This window comes from Octodon degus, unplaced genomic scaffold (genome assembly GCF_000260255.1).
Source record: "Octodon degus isolate 3935 unplaced genomic scaffold, OctDeg1.0 scaffold00020, whole genome shotgun sequence".
Classification (NCBI taxonomy): domain Eukaryota; kingdom Metazoa; phylum Chordata; class Mammalia; order Rodentia; family Octodontidae; genus Octodon; species Octodon degus.
In genome coordinates, this window is record NW_004524596.1 from 9,025,568 (window position 1) to 9,043,713 (window position 18,146).

General features: G+C 40.7%; 1 protein-coding gene across 8 annotated transcripts in view; it reads right to left on the minus strand.

Annotated features, from left to right (window-relative positions):
- The window catches only part of Slc8a1 (solute carrier family 8 member A1), a 401,459-nt gene that overhangs the window by 22,931 nt on the left and 360,382 nt on the right, over nucleotides 1-18,146 (minus strand). For all 8 annotated transcript variants that reach the window (XM_004627644.2, XM_004627647.3, XM_023711223.1 and 5 more), the window contains one exon: nucleotides 10,733-11,008. In XM_004627644.2, coding sequence (XP_004627701.2) covers nucleotides 10,733-11,008 — 276 coding nt within the window. The remainder of the gene's footprint in view (nucleotides 1-10,732; nucleotides 11,009-18,146) is intronic.

The following is an 18,146-nucleotide window of genomic DNA, read 5'->3' on the forward strand; positions in this document are numbered from 1 at the left end:
TGAGCAATTGAAGTCCATATAAACCTCCCCGAGGAAGAAGTACAAATGGCCATAAAACACGTGAGAACATGCTTAACATTTCTGGGCATTAAAGAAATGTAAACTGAAACAACACTGAAATTCTTTCTCCCTCCAGAAAGAATGTCTGTCTTCAAGAAATCAAGTAATAACAAATGTTAGTGAAGCTGTGGGGGGAAAGGAACCCTTCTCTATTGTTGATGGGAAGGTGGACTCATACACACACTATGGAAATCTATATGGAGATTCCTTCAAAAACTAAATGTACAAATTCCGTTCAACCCAGATATTACCCTTCTACGTGTTTTCCTGAAGGAGCTAAAGATGTCATATCACTGCGATGTACGAATAATCATAATTTAATAAAAAAGAATACTTGTATGTATAGCAGTGCAGCTCATAACAGCTAAATCTTGGAAGAGGCTCATCTGCCCATCAACAGATGACTCAGTGAAGAAAGTGTGGTGTGCATACACAATGGACTGCTGTGCTGTAGAAGGAAAACCCAAGTCATCTGCAGGAGAATGGATGTACCTTGAGACCACAATGTTACCTGAAGTCAGACACACAAGCTTAAACAATGGATGATTTCTCTTATATAGAAATCCAAAGTACAAATAATTTAAAGAGCAACATAAAGGATGCACAATAGGAATCGGAGAGATAGGACTTTTGCAAATGGGAAAGGGCCTTGAAATGGAAGCAAGGAGAGGAGAAAGCAAGAAGCATCGACGTATCTTCATGTGCATGTGCCACCCCCCCATGATGTCAGTACTCACCTTGTTTGTGAACAAGTACTAGAACCAAATTTAAAAATTAAAATAATAGACAAAAATAAGAAAACTGAGAAAAGATCTTTGAAATTCCTTTTCCCTTACATTGTTATTCGTTTTGCATTCCTGGGGATTGAACTAGAGCCTTCTCACTGAGCTACATTCTAATACGTTGTTTACTGTTTGATTTTGGGACAAAGTTCCACCAAATTGCCCAGGTGGGGCTAGAACTTATGATCCTCCTGCTCAGCCTCCCAGGGTGCTTGTATTGTACATAAGTGCCACCATATTTGGCTCTCATAACTTTATTTTTAAATGTATAAAGGAGAAGTAAAATAATCCTCTGAACATTATTTATAAGTCATTCTGTTGAGAGCTTCATTCTTGATAATTTCCATGGAGCAAAAAATCATAATGCTTTTTGCTCTGCATGACTTGTGTCCTTTGAAATATACCCTAAGACTGAAAATAAGTGAAGATTTACATTCATTCACCTAACAGATGTGTAATGTCAGCCCTTCAACACACAGCGTGCATGTGTGCATGCGCACCCCCCCACATGTACATGTACAGATGTTCCGCATCACGTTCCTGCCATGTGCCTTTGTCGTGGATGGCCTAGAGCCATGGTGGCAAACCTATGGCACAGATGCTGCAGCAAGCTGTTTATAGCATGGAAAGTTCTAGAAGGTTAGCCATTACTGGTGTACAGTGTGTAATAAGAAAGAATAGGATAAAGAATTTTTAACTCTGTTCTCTTATCCAGTGACTTCTATGGGCCTCAGTGAGTGCAGCAGGCTGGTGTGAGGTTGGGGCATTAATCCAAAGCCTCTGCAAGTCTTCAGATTAGGTGTGACACATGCTGAGTGTCCCTACTCCCTGGACCATGTCCTGGTAGATGACATTGTTGTCGTGATCCTGGCCACACTCCTGCCTTGTGCTTGAGACCAGGTGCCAATGTGGCGCTGCTATTTGAGAAGAAAATAAATCAAGGACTGTAGCTGCCAACAAAAGCACTTGCAAGTATTTAATATGAACTCTTCTTTGAAAAATAATAAAGGATGCAAATAGTTTTCAAACGGATCTTTCCCAAGTTCTCACAAATGCTTTGGGCCAGCTGCACGGAACCTATTTTGCAGCGTTTCTGTTGCAGGCTAGCAGGCAGCTCCGGTACTGTTTATAGAGCAAAGCTTGTGAAATCCGGTGTCTAGCCTTCCGTGCTTCACTCTCTACTTGTATATTTTTGCTTTTCTGGGCTTCCTTCAGCTTCCATGACATCACCTATCCTTGGGTAAGTGTTCTGGAGAGCACAGAGCATTTCCCTTCCAGACAGCTCCTTGCTGAGCAGTTCTTTCTGCTGGGAACCCCTTGTGTTGCCCGGTGCTGCCCCTCTGGCAGTGCCCCCAGGTGGCCTTGCCCCCAAGTCTGACTGCGCATCTGAAGGCCCATTTTTAGCAGTCCTGACCTTTCATGGTAATGAAGAAACTGGGTGCTTGTTAGAGTACCTGGAAATGGAATAGATTTGCCCTTTCCGATCCTCTTGGGGGAACTCACACCACAGCCACCGGGAAAGCTTGGCTCAGGCTAAAGCGACTCTGTTTCCACTTTCCATGTTTCTGATGTGAAATGTTAATCACCTAATTAAATGTGCACACACACTGTAGTGATGCCTCTTCTTGAGCACTGCAGCTTCTGATTTGAAAGGTTAAGAGGATGCAGCTCAGGAACATTCAGTGCAACGAGGGGAAGCAGCTGCAATGGGAATGGCCACTTCGCCAGAATCCCAAGCAACAGACAGCAATGAAGATGGACCAAGCCATTTTGTGCCGGCCTATTGTACAATTGCTGTGATACAGTTCAGCGAAATGCCTCAGGAGGCCTAACTCCACTCTCTAGTGCACTGAAGCAGAGGAAAAGGAGATCTAATGATTTTAGGGGTCTATGGCCGGCTCAACCCAATGCGGGGTACTTCGTAAGTGGACTGTCATATCATCCTCACTACAATTCTAAGAGAGAGATTTTTATGCTGCATAACTCAGGTTATGGCCCTAATATTTACAGGAATTTGGGTGTGGATCACACATACACTAAGTGGAGATGGGAGGACTAGTTTGAACTCTGCTGTAGCTGATTCTAAAGGATGGGCTCTTCTATATCCTCTTGGTGCGCATTCCTGAATACTTCACTAAGAGGACTTCTTGTACAATTTTTCTGAGACTGATGCTGTTAAGCACTGATTTATCTGGAAGCCCTGCACTGCCCCCACCACATACATGTGAAGGGCAATGTGATGAAATAATTGAGCCCCTGTGACTTCCTGCTGTTCTTCAGGGGAGATCCGATGACTCTGTGAATTCAGAAGGACCGGTATAATTTTCCACTGAGAACTGTGGGACATTCTATGATGTTCCCTGCAGACCCCATTTCTGTAGTTAAGCAACAGCCAGGTGGTGTTTACAGATCAGGCTACGGGCAGTATGCTCCCATGATGCCGCTTCCATCTTCCTGCTTCCCCTCCAAAACCAGAGTACAGGAATGTCACTTCCGAAGCTGCCTGTGAGCCTTTGCAGAACATGATAGCTGGGAGAACACCTCTCCTTGGACACAACCTACCCAGCATTTGGGCAGCAAAGCATCCTGGGAAGTTGGTCAAACTCTGGGATCACCAAATCTCTCACTGTTCTCACACCTGTTTGCAGCACATGGCTGTGCCCATGAACACTGGCTTGGCGTGTTGTCTTGCTCCCAGACACATCAGTACTAAACACTTTAAAAGAGTTTCCTGAGGTCCTAGTGTTCAAATATTTACATTTTCAACAAGAGCTGATGGGAAGAGAAGTGGGCCTTTATTAATTTATGAAGCTCTTGAAGCACGGCTTCTGCTTAGCTTTTTTTGATGCATAAAAGCCTACCAAAAACCCGAGCTCACTGAGTGTGCATATAACCCCAAAGTTGCACCCTTTATCAGTGGAAAGGACTAAAATTGAGGCAAGGAGAGAAGGGAGTAATTTCCACGAAATTGTGAGGCATAAGTGAAAGAGTGGATATAATACTTTAAAAACATATCCAAGGTGGTTAAATATAAGATTATTAAAAAAAAGAGAGAATATGGATCCCACAATTTGATATCTAGGTAAACTGGACTAAATGTGGACAATTGTTTGTTCCATATGGGTTAATTTTCTCATGCAGCTTGAGTACCCTGGTGTTCATTTTTCTCTAAGATACACAATGTCTTTCTGCAGATACCTGGCCTGCATCCATATGTGTAGCAACCTCATAAATCTTCAGGAGTGTCATTCAGATTGTAGAGTCTCCTAGAGACTATAATGTGCAACCTGGACAACTGTAAGAGTTATTTAAGGTCCACTGAGAAATCGGCCAACAGAAAACAGTAAATTATAAAATATTTAATGCTTATGTGTATTATACAGTATGGTATCTTAGTTTGGGGAGTGAATAAAAACCAGGAAATTAAAAACTGAAAAGTGTAAGCCATTAATTGGTCATACATTTTTTCATTACAAAGATACCAGTATTTTCTAGCACAATGCTGAAGAAATAGATACATTTCATTTTCAGGAGAAGGATATAAGGGACTCCCGAAAAAGCTAAACAAAGGTTAAAAGGAGGTTAAATTATTTCATGTTGCTCAGTGGCATTATCTAAATAAGATGGCAGATAATGTAAATACAACGCTTTTGTCAGCCACAATTGGAGCTTTGTGGTACATTTTAAAGATTCCCTCCCTCGCTTATAAGACTTTCCCACGTGTCCTCATTTTCTCATGGATTCTATTCCTTTTGATATTTTTTAGAATTGTCCTCTCTAAATAATGAGGTAATTATTTCCTGCAGCTTAATAGTCTTTAGCTAGACACATGTTCTAAGACTGACATGTTATTCCATCCTCTTATCAACTCTGTTTGACTTGCCGTGTAGTATAATTTCTATTCTACAAACAAGAAAACTGAGGTTCAGAGAGTCAAGAAATTATTTAGAGGCAGTGAGGGAGTGATGGTTAGAAGTCTCTGACCCTGACTTCAGCTCCTAAGCTCTTGTCACCACACTCCTCGGTCATATTGACCCTGCGCTAGGACAATATGGTGAATAGCAGGCACAAGTAACTGCCTTACGTCAGATTCTCCATATGCTCTTTAAACGTCTGGAAATGATGTAATGAAAAAATAGCATGAACTTTCCCTGAAATAAGATTTTATTTTTAAAATGCTTTATATACAGAATGGAACAAAACAAAACAAAACCTTTTGAATTGCCTGTTTCCTTTCCCTTCAAGCCTTAAAATCTCTAGGGGTAAATAATTCCTAGCTGGCAGATTTCAAAGGATAAAGAAATAGTCAAAACACGGGAAAGAAACAGAAATTCTTCTAATGCCAGAGGCTAGGGGATGCCCTAGAATATTCAATTTTTAAAACATTTTCACCCCATCATAAGCAGCTGGGAGGAAGGTGTAGGGGCAATAGGCAAGTTTCAGGCATAAATTCAACAAAAATAGAGAAAGACTAAGGCAAGTCTTCAGGAGGGAGAAATATTCCCACTTTCTCAACGTCTCATAAAGTGCTTCATTATTATTAAAGAATGCTAACTTTTATGTGCATTGAAAAGGGTCAGAAGTTGAAGGTCAACTCATATTTTGTACTGGAATGTACAAATATTGGCCCAATAACCCAAGTTCTACCTAGGTAATTGTAAGTGAAAATAATTTGCGGTTACAGATGTTTCCTCATTTCCGGAAGCCTTCATTCCCAATGTTCCTTCTTAGAATTTTCTACTTTGCATTTTGTTCCTATTTCCCTATAGAAACAACATGAGATAAAACATAATTATGGACTTGGGTGCTACAGCAAAATATACAGGGAGCAGGCCACAAAACATGCCTTTTTAAAACATGTATTTAGTACAGGATCTACAGGTTCTCACTACACAGAATGAACTTGTAGTGACCCTCCTGTTTTTCAACCGCCCAAGTGCTGGGATTACAGGTATGTGCCACCACGCCCGGTCTCAGCATGTCCCGGGGGCAGGGCCAGCAGGGCAGGCTGGGCATTGAATCTCCAGCCCCTGTGTCTGCCTAACCAGGTGATTTAATCTGCTGAGCTATCTGGCCAGCCCCGTACCTGAAATTGTAAAACTTGTGGCCTGAGTTTTAGGCCTTAGAAACAGAGATCACAGGGACAAAAGGATGACGAAAAGAAAAAATAAATAAATAAAACAAAAAAACTGTCCTTTTATTGCTCATCACAATTTTCATCATAACCAAAATGATGAAAAAGGAACATTGTTCCTGTTCTGAGGTCTCAGTGCTCTTAAGATTTTTCTCCTTAAAGCAGTAAGTTTCTCAGACATGTTTTATTACACAAGAATGTATATAATATATATATATATATATATATATATATATATATATATCCCTCTGCAATTCCTCTGATTTTAATGCTGAACTGCTTAACTGTATTGAGAAAATGTTAGGGAGAAAGAAATCTTATTGAATCAACTTATGCTGATCTGGAAATGACAAGGCTTTATATTCTCTTATGTGTATGACACATGTACATGCAAATACATGTACATGCAAACACACAAACACAAGTACAACACTTATGCATTCGTTAGACAACCTTCTAGAAGGCAGGGATACATCCACAAGGAGCAAGAGTGAGGGATTGAAAGAACATGACTGAGAGCAAGAGAGCACATTTTCTGCACAGATGACACTCACATTTCAGGTGTAAGAGTTAAAGCACAATAACATTCAACGAAAAGTAAACCAGAAAATCCCGAGAGTTATAAATCCTCTTCCAAAAGGACAGTAAGGCAATATGGGAGAACTGATAGAGTGCTTCGCATTTGGTGGTTGGGAATGACATTGTGGAGGGTATAATTTAGAAACAAATACAATTGCAGCCCATGGAGCTAGTACTGTAAAAGGAAGGGGCAGGACATCCCAGACAGCTGGTGAGACTCTGGCAAAGGTGAAAACTTGATGAAGGAGGGGGAAGAAAGGTGCTAATGGGTACAAAGAACAGCAGGCAAGGAAGAGACCGGCATGAAATGTCAGAGAGGGGCCAGGTCACAAAGGTTATAGTTTCTGGAGCTTATTTTAGAGGCCACTGGAAGATGGCAAGTAATAATGAGGTCTGATTTACATCTTAAAATGATCTCCATCAGAATGGGAAAGAAGATCTATCCCACCTGTGGTTCTTAAGACTTCTTCTTTAGCTTTTGAATAATGTGGTGAAGATAGTTTTAATCAGATATCTAGACATTTAATCCTGTCTTGAGGGAGGAGTACTAGCAGGGCAAATTTTTAAGGTCTATCTGGTCATCATAGTCTACGGAACTAAGAGTTTTACCTAGCAGCACTTCAGAGAGCTCATCAGACACTACACAGACCTTCTACTTTAGGAAAAGTGCCAGCCTGGAGGAGGAGCTGTGCCCTAGGGCCAATGCTGACTAAGGACAATCTGTAAGTAGAGAGAATTAGTGTTTTTAATTAGTCTCCCTGTAGCAGCTCAGCTTTGTCATCCAGAAGCAGCATCCTTGTATTTTAGCACTTCGGCGTCCTGGGATGTAACAACCTGGGCTCTGAGTCAGTATGGTTGAAGAAGAAGAAAATCAGAAATAGTATGTGCATCTAGAAGATTCTTCAATTTCCTTAGCTTTTTTTGGGGGGGGAGAGGGGGTAACTATTTATGTAGATGTCATTATCTGAGATCATCTGTAAGTATATTGATCGAGAAGAGTACTGTATAATTATTATTACAGCAAATTGCAGAAGAATTTATTGCTCTCTCTATAAAAGAGCAAAGAAATCTGTGTCCTGATGGGAAGTATTCGTGCTGGTGTAGGCAAGCCATTTGTAGAACTAATGGTTCTGTTTTTTTCTGCCCAAACAGGCTTTCTTACCTCTTGCTGTCTCTGCTAGGATTTTGGTGACAGATTTCTACCTGGTGTTGAGTGGTCAGGCAGGCGACTCCTCTAACCAAGATGGCGTGGTATAATTCACATGCATGTTACACATAAATTAACTCTATGCCTGCCAAAATGTTTCCAAAGAGACATAATATTTCTTACTAACACAAGAGATATATAAAGACATTTTGGGAAACTGATATATAGAGAAACGAGTTCATTTGGTCATATTGGAGATGAGGCACTGTTAACTAAAACCCTATTTAGAAACAAAAATTTGTTAGTATAGAAGAAGCATTTTTTTATCTCTTTGACAAGGAGAGATGTATTCGGCAGAATGAGCTGGTGCTTTTTTTTATAAAGGCATTTGGGGTGATTTGGGGTAAATTTCATGAGAGAACTAATTCTTCCCTTTTTATCATAACATCTGTATATTTTCTTTAGTCCACTACAGCACCCTGCACCGGTTCAGCAACCTGGACATTATCTGATGCAGTGACTTAAGTCTGAAGGAAAATAGCCCCACATATTTTTTTGCAATAACTTCAGATCCAAATAATGGGCATTGGTGATGTTTAGCTTCTAAGCAAAACAAAATAAGATAGAAATATTTTAAATTTTCCTCCTGTTAGGTTCCTTTCTATAGCTGCTGGGGAAAAATCAAAGTGATCAAATGTGGAACTCTGGGAACACAGCCAGCCTTGAGAAGGTCTTCTCTCCTCTGAGAACCAACAAGCATAGGAACTGAGGAGTTTTGCTTGCTAAGGCAGTGGTAAAAGCACTCGCTAAATTCCCTAGATCGTTCATTAGGTGAATAGGACCCTCAAGCCATGTTTGGCCTCTTAATCAGGACCTCCAAGTGTCAAGCAACTGGATAAAAGCGTATGCATGTTTGATCAGTGTAAAGCTGAATTCTTCAACGTTCTCAAACTAACTGCTGTATTGATTTATATTGTTCATATCATCTTAAATTTTCCAACATAATCACTAATCATAAGAGCTGCTATTTTATTCAATCCTTTCTATGTTCCAGATGCTTTATTAGCTGGATAACTTTATATTCTAATGTTTTCTCCAATCTTACTACAATTCTAAATGTTACATATGGTTATCCCTGTCTTACAAATAAACACTGAAGCTCAGAGAGCTAACTATAGTCACAGTCACTGATAAAATAAGTATCTGCATGAAGAACAACTCATAAACACCAGTGAAAGGAAATGTATTTGTGTACCTTACAACAACAGTTATATCTATGGCAAACCACATACATAAAGCTGGCTCCATAGGTCGAAGTGGCTTAGAGACGTCACCCAATCTTAGTGCGAGGAAGCATGCTCTCTCATGTGTGCACAATGATGAAATCACACAATGGCGTGGTTCTCAGAATGAATCAGCATCATTAAGTGATATATGAACTTATAGGACATAAACTTTAGTTGTTGCAAATTCAACACCAAATCCAGAATTGTTAAGAACAGCAAGATTAAGTAGCAGTCACAGATAGCATCTAGATTAATGGTAGGAAGTCTATGGCACATGTGCCACCGGGGGCTGTTTGTTATCACTGAGAGCTCTAAAAGGGTCACCATCACTCACCCAGGTCAGTACTGGTACCTGAGGGGAGTAGACAGGGGACAGTAGCAGCACCATCATCAGAGCTATGTTTGCCTTCAGCTCTGCCTGTCCTTTCTCAAAGCCCTTGACCTGCTACATGATAGAGAATGTGAGCCTTATTGGTCAGAGTTAAGGCTGTATGTCTTAGCGTGTTGAGATGACAGCTAGTGTTGGGGAGTGAGTCTAGAATTTCGGCTATAGTAATCTGTGCTTCTATTAAAATCATTGGTGAGTTACACACGCACACACACACACACACACACACACACACACACTTCTGAGCTCTCTTCCTAAATCTCCCATGGGCTGGTGATGGGTCTCAGATGTTTATATTTCTCAAAACATGCCCAAGTAATTCTTATGCCCAACAAAATTAGAAAAATTATTCCTATTAATATTTTGGGGTGATGTATGTCTTACTCAGAATTCTTAGTAAACATAATTAACTATAGTTGTAGCACGGAAGAAAAAGTCAGATGATAAGAAATGCACAAAAAGATGTATGTGAAATATTTACTTGATCACTCACTTTAGTCACTATTTTTTCTACCCTAATCAATGTTAATATCAATGTCGACTTCCTAGACACTCTCCTTAATATGTGGTTAAAGAAAATGTTTTATCAGGTATCCTGTAAATGTGTTTTTCAGTGATCAGAATGTGTAGAGTTTCATGAATATTATCTAAATGTCACTAACTGTATGAAAGACAACTTTTTATGTATTTGGTAAAGGGTCTCACTATGCAGTTTAGACTTATAGTGATTCCACTGTTTCAGCCTCCCCAGTGCTGGGATTACAGGTGTGCACCACCACACCCAGTCTGGTGGCCAGCTCCATGTGCTGGGGGTGGTGGTGGCATGTGGTACCAGGGATTGAACCGTGGTCCCTGTGCTTGCCTAAGCAAGCACTTAGTCTGCGGCACTGTCTCAGTGGCCCTTGACGAATTTCATTCTTGACAGTGATTCTGTGTTTTGCTTTATGTTTGTGAAAGTGCTCACTCTAAGGGGAAACACATCAGAAAACATGGTCATCAAACTGATCTGCTCTCACCATGCAGGCAGGTCACAGAGACTCTAAGAGTGTGTTCCTATCAACATGATGATGCTGACCAGCTTTATAACTATGAGGAGTGCCATTTTTTTGACACTGCACTTGAGCAGCAACCATTATTTATACCTCTAGGCCAGGGATGGTGAACCTTCAAGAGCTTTCCATGATAACAAGCAACCTGCTGTGGTAGGAGTGACAGAGGATCACTGCGACTGCTCTAGGCTCGGATCTTTTATAAGCCTGGCTTATTATCACAGAGCTTAATACTAAAAGGAAGAAAAGAGTTGAGAGGAAACGAACCTCCCCTTCTGGAGGATTTCTACATGAAAGCATCCTGTACCTGGTACGGAAGTTCCCAGTGCGACGAACACAACGGCAGTCACGGAGTCTTTTAGGCCGATGGTGCAGCCGAAGTGGGAAGCCAGGTCTCCAATGAATGCTGTCAGTAGGCCAATCATGAGAATGGAAACAATGAAGCATGCCCAGCCATTCCAGTATTCTGTAGGTGGGACGAAGGCAAACAGGACCTTCCAGAAGACAGTCAGAAAGTGCATCACATAATCGAAACAGGAGGGCAACTTCTCCTCTCCACATTCATCTTCGTCATCATCTTCCCCTGGAGAGAAAGGAAGAAATCAGATTTCACTACCATCCGTGTTAGCACTGTCTTCCTCTCTCCCACTCTCCTCCTAAGGCCTCACTTCTGAGAGATGGAAGGCCATCAGAAAAGAGTGAAGCTCAGGGTTTTCCAAGAGACAATCATGAGGAACTGTGGGTTAAGGTACTCAGTAGGCAAAGCATACCCCACTCAGGTCTGCTAATAAGCAACCAATAACCTCTTCAATCACTGCATCATCTCCAGTGATATTTGGTTTCTTTCCCAAAGTTGAGCAGCTAAAAAACAAGCCTCCTTGGAAGACAATGAACTGTGATCAGAATTTTGTTGCAATTCTTTGCTTCAACTTGAGCTCCAAGTCTGAAGATTAATGATTACATAATCACTTACAGGGCCATAGTCAGATAATGTCTTCAATCATATTCATGAACCTTGTGTATTACTCTAATTTTATCCCATTATCCATTTCAAACTCAAACTTTGTACTAGCTAAATAACTGGCAGTTATTCAAACAATGTGCGTGCTCTCCCACTTTTGTCCTTTAGCGATAAAGATCAGTATGTTTCAGTCCCTCTATCTTTTTGTTTCTTGATTGTCTTTTAGAATTCACTCCCCTGAAGCCCTCTCCAAGGGGACTAAGAACACCTCCCACAGATCCCGGTATATGGCACTCAAGATCAGTGGTTCTCAAAGTGTCCTCCCTGAGCCAGTAGCAGCAACCTGCTGTAATGTTAATTTCCAGCTTCACTGAATCCAAAATGTGGAGGAGCACATGCCACAAGACATCTGTGCTTGGATAACTCCTTTGCATGACTCTGATGCATGTTCAAGTTTGAGAACTGCTGCTTTATCTAAGTTGTACCTATTTGCTTTCTTCTCTTCTCCAGTTAACTGTGGGCCAGCCATTCATTTATATGTCCTTGCTGTTTGAAACTATGTCCAGTTCTTAGGTGGCTAAGTGCTTGATGAATGAAAGAATGCATGCCTGAATTTCTACTGACTTTGTATTATGACAGAATTATACAATATATACACACTGATCACAGTTCTCCCAGTTAAGTCATACTACCACAAAGCTTGTTATTTAAAGAGACTAGGAAATTAGTAATGATATTCTAAAATGCAGATTTCATATATAATGTGAAAATAATCCCCATTCACATGTTTAAAATTAGGACCTTGAATGTCAACTTTTTTTGGAGTGGTAGCAAATGTATATTCATGTTTGGTGATGATTTTGAAAAAAAACTTCTTGAAGACCTTGTTCACCAGCTGAAACGCCATTTCCAAGGATATACTGCTCTTTGTGCACCTGGCAGCGGGTGGGGCTGTCGACTCTCCAATCTGTGACCCTGGAGTGCCAGCCTGGAGCAAATGCGTATGCTTTTTGTGACACAGGCTATCATGTGGCCATCGGATACCAAGCAAGGACAGTCTCAGAGCTTTGAGTAATACTTGCTTCTCGCAAAAGATGAAAAGAGAAATGACTGGATCTGTCACTTGTCATCTTATAGAAAGACTGAAGTGACAATGACCTGCTCTTCCACAACAACATGATCAGAATTACGCTGTAAGTGGACTTTGGAGACTTGTGATACACAAAGAGCTTCGTCTCGGTGACTTTGGAAAATCTCCAGGAAAGTTTTGGGAGAAAGCTCAAGTGGGTTTGTGAAAATCACCTTTGGGGACTACCGTGATAGAGCACTGAAGGCAGCTCAGCTCACCTGAATGTATCTGGCTGAAAAAAGCACTTTTGATAATTTCTGCAGGAAGTTGAGTGTGTGCTAGTCCATGTTCTTAGTTACCTAGACTGAAGGCACAAGACTTGCTACAGACTGCATTAATTCACATGTTGAAGCGCTATCTCATGATGTTTTACAACTTATGATGGAGGATAGGGCCTTTAAAGAGGCGATTGAATTAAATGAGGTCTTTCCCACGAGTCCTAATCCAACCTGATCGGTGTGATCATAAGAGGAAAGCAAGGCACACTGACAGCCAGAATGCCCAGGCAAGGATGCGCCAGAAGCACAGACATTTGCAACCCAGGGGAAAGGCTGCAGGGGGGACCGAGCATCCACCACCTTGATCTTGGGCTTCTAGCGTGCAGCAGTTTGAAGAAATACTTTTTCTATTTAAGCCTCTCGGCCAGTGGCATTTTAGTATGGCAGCCCTGGCAATGAATGCAGCAGTGCTCTGGACACTTCCTATGTCATGACATTGAAGTTTAGTACATATGGACCAAAACATCACCCTGTTCCCCATAAGTATGCACAATTACTACGCACAAGTGAAAACAAAAATTAAAATTAAAAAAATATATGTACAGTATCTATTGAGTATTTCTATCATTTCCTGTTTTCCCCCTTCTTTATCTTTTCTTTCCACTCTTCTGTTATACTATGCTTTAGCTAGAAGTAGAATTTCTTTGAGAGCTGCAGCTTTGGGGGCTTATTTGACAGAGGGCAGAAAAGAACCGTGTTAATTTCTTCCCTGGTACTTCTTCCCATTCTCCTCTCCAGAAGACGATTCATAAACCCAGGAAAGCTCAAAAAAGCACTGGAGTTTCTAATGATATTTATTTTGTTACTGATCCTTTTATATTTCTATATTTGGGCACATTTCATAATTTCATGGGGGTATCTGATTAAAATGCTTCAAAAACATTGAATTTCAATCAATCATTCATAGAAATGCACGATCCTGCCTCTGACTACAAAATTACTTAATTTGGGATAACAGATATATTCTGAGAGGAACAAGAAAACAAACAATGGAGCTTCTCAGAAGAAATGACACTTGAAAATCGAGACTAGATATTATATTAGTTTTCAAGATGGAAATAATAACAGCTTTCTCTGGAGGGAGGTGCGGAGGGGTAACCAGATCATCTTGGCGATGCTTGGACGGTGTTTCAAGGTAAAGATTAGCACGAGCGTGAGCACTGTTTGCCTTCACTAACAATCGATCACTACTGTGTCCCCATCATTATTCGATTGCTTGGTCGAGACACTGAGCCTTAAGATTTCATTCTAAGTATTTAAACACAAAATGAAACCTTACATTTTGAAATTAACTTCATGGTCTGTTAATGCAAAAGGGGTGAGTGTGTGTGTGTGTGTGTGTGTGTGTGTGTGTGTGGCTGTGTGTGTGTGTTGGGGGGTTTCTTCTGTATGTTTTATGGTATTCCAACGGATCTCCAATATTTTAATTTCTCAGTCTGGAATGCGTTTTATGGCATCTGAAAGTCGAAGTGGCTTCCCATCCTTTTTCTTGGGAATCTCACTGAATTTTATAAATTTTAATCTTTGATGGAGATGCCATTTAAATATTAAAAATGACCACATACCACCATGCATAATGCACAGTTAACCCTGTCTTGGAGGAAGGATAAAGAAATATTATAATCTTCCATCACCAAATGACTCTATGTTACAGACTGTTTTTATTTGCAAAACAGCAGTGAAACATTTAAAATATAAAACAAAGAGCAAGACAAACACAAACCAAATAAAATTTTTCCAAACACTGGAAATATATTTTGTGTGACAACCAAAGTGTCAGCAGCCTGCTAGATCTTCAGGCTTACCAGTTCTGGGTTATGAGAAGCTACACAATTTTTTTTCAGGTCTGTCCTTTGTGTTAGCAAAGAAACAGACAGGTTGCTCTGAGAAGATCCCAAGTAAATCCCTCTTATCTCAGAGTCCTTCTTTTTAGCTTTATGGAAGGCACTAATGGAAAGATAAAGAATAATCCCTCCCATCGGCTTTCAAATGGCTCTCTTGATACATTTTGAACTTCCTAAATATAACTAAAATAATAATAATAAAAAGACAAATCATTAAAAAAGCAGATATTGGAAATGGGCTCACCTCATCTACTGATTTGAAGTCTTCACTCTGGAAGACAAGAACAAGAGTGCTGCAGGCCAATGAATCATGGGAAGACAACCCCCAGGAAACATGCCTGTCAGCACCTGGGATAGCACACTGCACGAAGTAAACAGCTGCTCTTGTTAGCATCCTTCCCTCAACGCACAGGGTGTGGCCTTAGGGAGAGCTTTGAGGCCCAGAAAAGGAAGCAGCCACAGTGTAGTGAACGCTTGGGTCAAAAGTCTTAACAGTCAATTTTGAGTTCATATGTCTTGTTTCCGGGTAAGACATTTAAACTTTCGGATCATCAATTCTACATCTGTCAGATGAGTTTCCTGACTCTCACATCAGAGCTGTTTCCCAGGCCAGAAGAGAAAATGTCGAAGTCCTTTGTAAAAGCATAAATCCATTTGCACACAGATGTGTCATAATCCATTATTGTTACTTGCCAGAAGGAAGGCAGTAAATCAGTATGCCCCAAGTACCCCGATTTCACTGGATCTCTATTCTGCTTGAGTGAGCTACTACATTACAATTCCCCCAAATTAAGCTGCTTAATTTTAAGAAAGGAAAAGGAAGGATCTTTAAGACACTGGATCCTACTTCATCCTTCCAATAGTCCTATATGGCAGGCATTATTAACCTCACTGTCCATCCAAAGAACCTGGAGTCTGGAGAATCTAACCACTCAGTTGGTAATGGGCCAAGTTAGGATTTGATCTGATTGGGCCAGGGAGATAGCTCAGTAGAATAAGCACTTGCCAGGCAAGTGCAAGGTCCTGAGTTCAATCCCTGGTACCGAAAAACCAAAAGAAACAAACATGAAAAAAAGAAGGATTTGGTCTAATAGGCCAAGGCTACATTCTTCCACACACGAAGCAAGCTGAATGATTAGTATTTATCGTGTAGTCATTTAGTTCCTCTAATGCATCATTCCACACAGATGCAATACTGCCTTTTCCTAGGAAAGGGAAAATATCAGCCAGGAGTAACTGCATTCTAATGTTTGAAGATATATTTATGCTTTTCTTTGGCAGAGTCAGCTGTATGCTCTTTCTCAAGTCCTTGGGGACACAATAAACAGAGCAACAAAAAAATCAAAGTAAAAGAGGCCATCGTGGTCATATCCATTTTAGAATCTTGACTTTGGAGAGTGACAAGTCCTTATTTGCATTTCTAGTTGCCAAAGCTCAAATAAAACATCCTGCCTTGCATCAGCAGTCTACTCCAGAATCTGAAAAACTCGCTGGAATAATTACACCTTCGTAATGTCAAGCAGCTTGGGAAATGTTAGCGTCAGTCTCCAATGGCCTCTCCTTTATTATCATCCCCCTTCTGCATCTTAATACACAGCAATAACGAATCAAGTCCTCCTCTCCCAGTGGTGGTAGAGCTGCGTCAATGGGTCCAGGTGGGTCATGGAGGCCTGGTTTTGGTTATTCTGTTTGGTCCCTGGCTCCTTCCTGCCTTGGTCTTGGTTCCCTTCTCTACTTTCCAGCCTCCAGCACACAGTAGTTTTCTGTTTCCAAGCCCCTCCACCATGATGTTCTTGCCTTGGAGCAGCTGACTATGGTTGGAATCTCCCCAAACCACCAGCCAAATTAAGCCTGTCTTTTTTCCTCTGAGTGTTATGTATCGTATCTCAGCAAGAAAAGCTGATCAATGTACTCTTATTCTATTTTTTAAAATTTCTTTTTATTTCCAAGGTTTCAGGTAGAAAATGTAAAAGATGAAAGAAGCTAGCAATCAGCCAATTCACCTCTTCTTATTTTAAGAGAAAAAACTGAGAGCTGTCATTCATTTGATGGAGTTTTGTTCCACCACTTTCTTGTATCTGTGGGTGTGCAAGTGTGCACACAAGTGTGTATATTTGATGTCTAAAGTTGGGGTTAAACCAAGGTGCTTTTAAGATGTTTTTCATACAATGACCTACACATCTTTTCCTTCCTTTTATGTCTTCTTAAGCTATTTTTAGTGAGGTAACAATTACCACCTCCTCTTCCCTTTAATAGTTTCTCTGTGGCACTAAATTAAGTTAACCAAAGATTCACTTCCAATAAGAGTTTATCTCTTCTGGGTTTTGGAGAAGTGTGATAAATATTTCCCTATAACTTGATCTTTGGAAAGAAGTACTCACATATTCTCTGAGGCAAAGTAGATGGTGTCAAAAAGTTTCTCATAGATATACAAAGAAAGATATTTTCTTATCAGGAATATCTCAAAACACAATTTTCTCAAATTCCTCTATCCCCAAGTTGCCAAAGTACAGGAAAAGTCTGCAGGCATTTGCTTCTATGAACTGAAATGTGAAGTTTGGAAAATTCCTGAAATCAAAACTTTAGGAGAATGTCAGAGTTTCCTAATTTCAATTCCCTGTGTTAAGATTTAAACACGAAGGGTTTCCCAAAGATGTAAGTATGGAGGGCTTGAAATCTCAATGTAGTCATTTTCCAAGGTGGAGCCCAAAAGGTAAGACTGGGTCAGGAGAGATTAATCCAGTAGTCAAAGTTCACTAGCTAAATGAACTACTGCTCGCTGGGGCCTAGGTGTAGGAAGTAGATCCTTGGGGGCTTGCCTGAGCAGGGCATATCCTGTCCCTGCCCATTCTTCACTCTTGGGCTTTCTGCTTCTAGATGCCAAGAGGCTAGCCACTTTCCTCTGCCTAAGCTTCTGCTTTGAGGTTTCTGCCTCATAGTCAGCTGACTACAGAAACCTCTGAAATTATGAACCAAACTAAACTTTCCTCCTTTCAACTGTGCATGTCGTGATTTTGTCCCAGCAATGAAAAGCTGACCAATACACCCATTTAATAGTAATTCCTTCAAAATCTCCTCCAAATGGCTGTGTCACACCTGGCAGCCTCAGCTATTGGAGAGCTCATGATCTCATCATCCATGTGGTACAGTTTTGGATCTAAAGTATCTCTCCAAAATCTCGTGTTTGGAAGGTGACTGAAGCAGAAGGGTGTAGAACTCACCAGATCAGTCTGCTGATGAGGTATGGCTGACTGGCTGTGAGGACCTGGGTCTGGTTGTGATGGGTCACTGGGTCACCTGGGAGGATGTGTTTTTGTTGTCCGCTCCTATTCCCTGGGGCCTAGGTCATACATAGCAAATGCAACTCTGTCCTACTTGGAGTCCCTACAGGCATGTGACACTGGCTACTTTCAAATCCCTTTCATTCTACACTCAGGTTCCTGGTCCTCTTAGTTCTCTAGGTGAGTCATATACTGTTTTTTTTTTTTTTTTTTTTTTTTTTTTTTTTT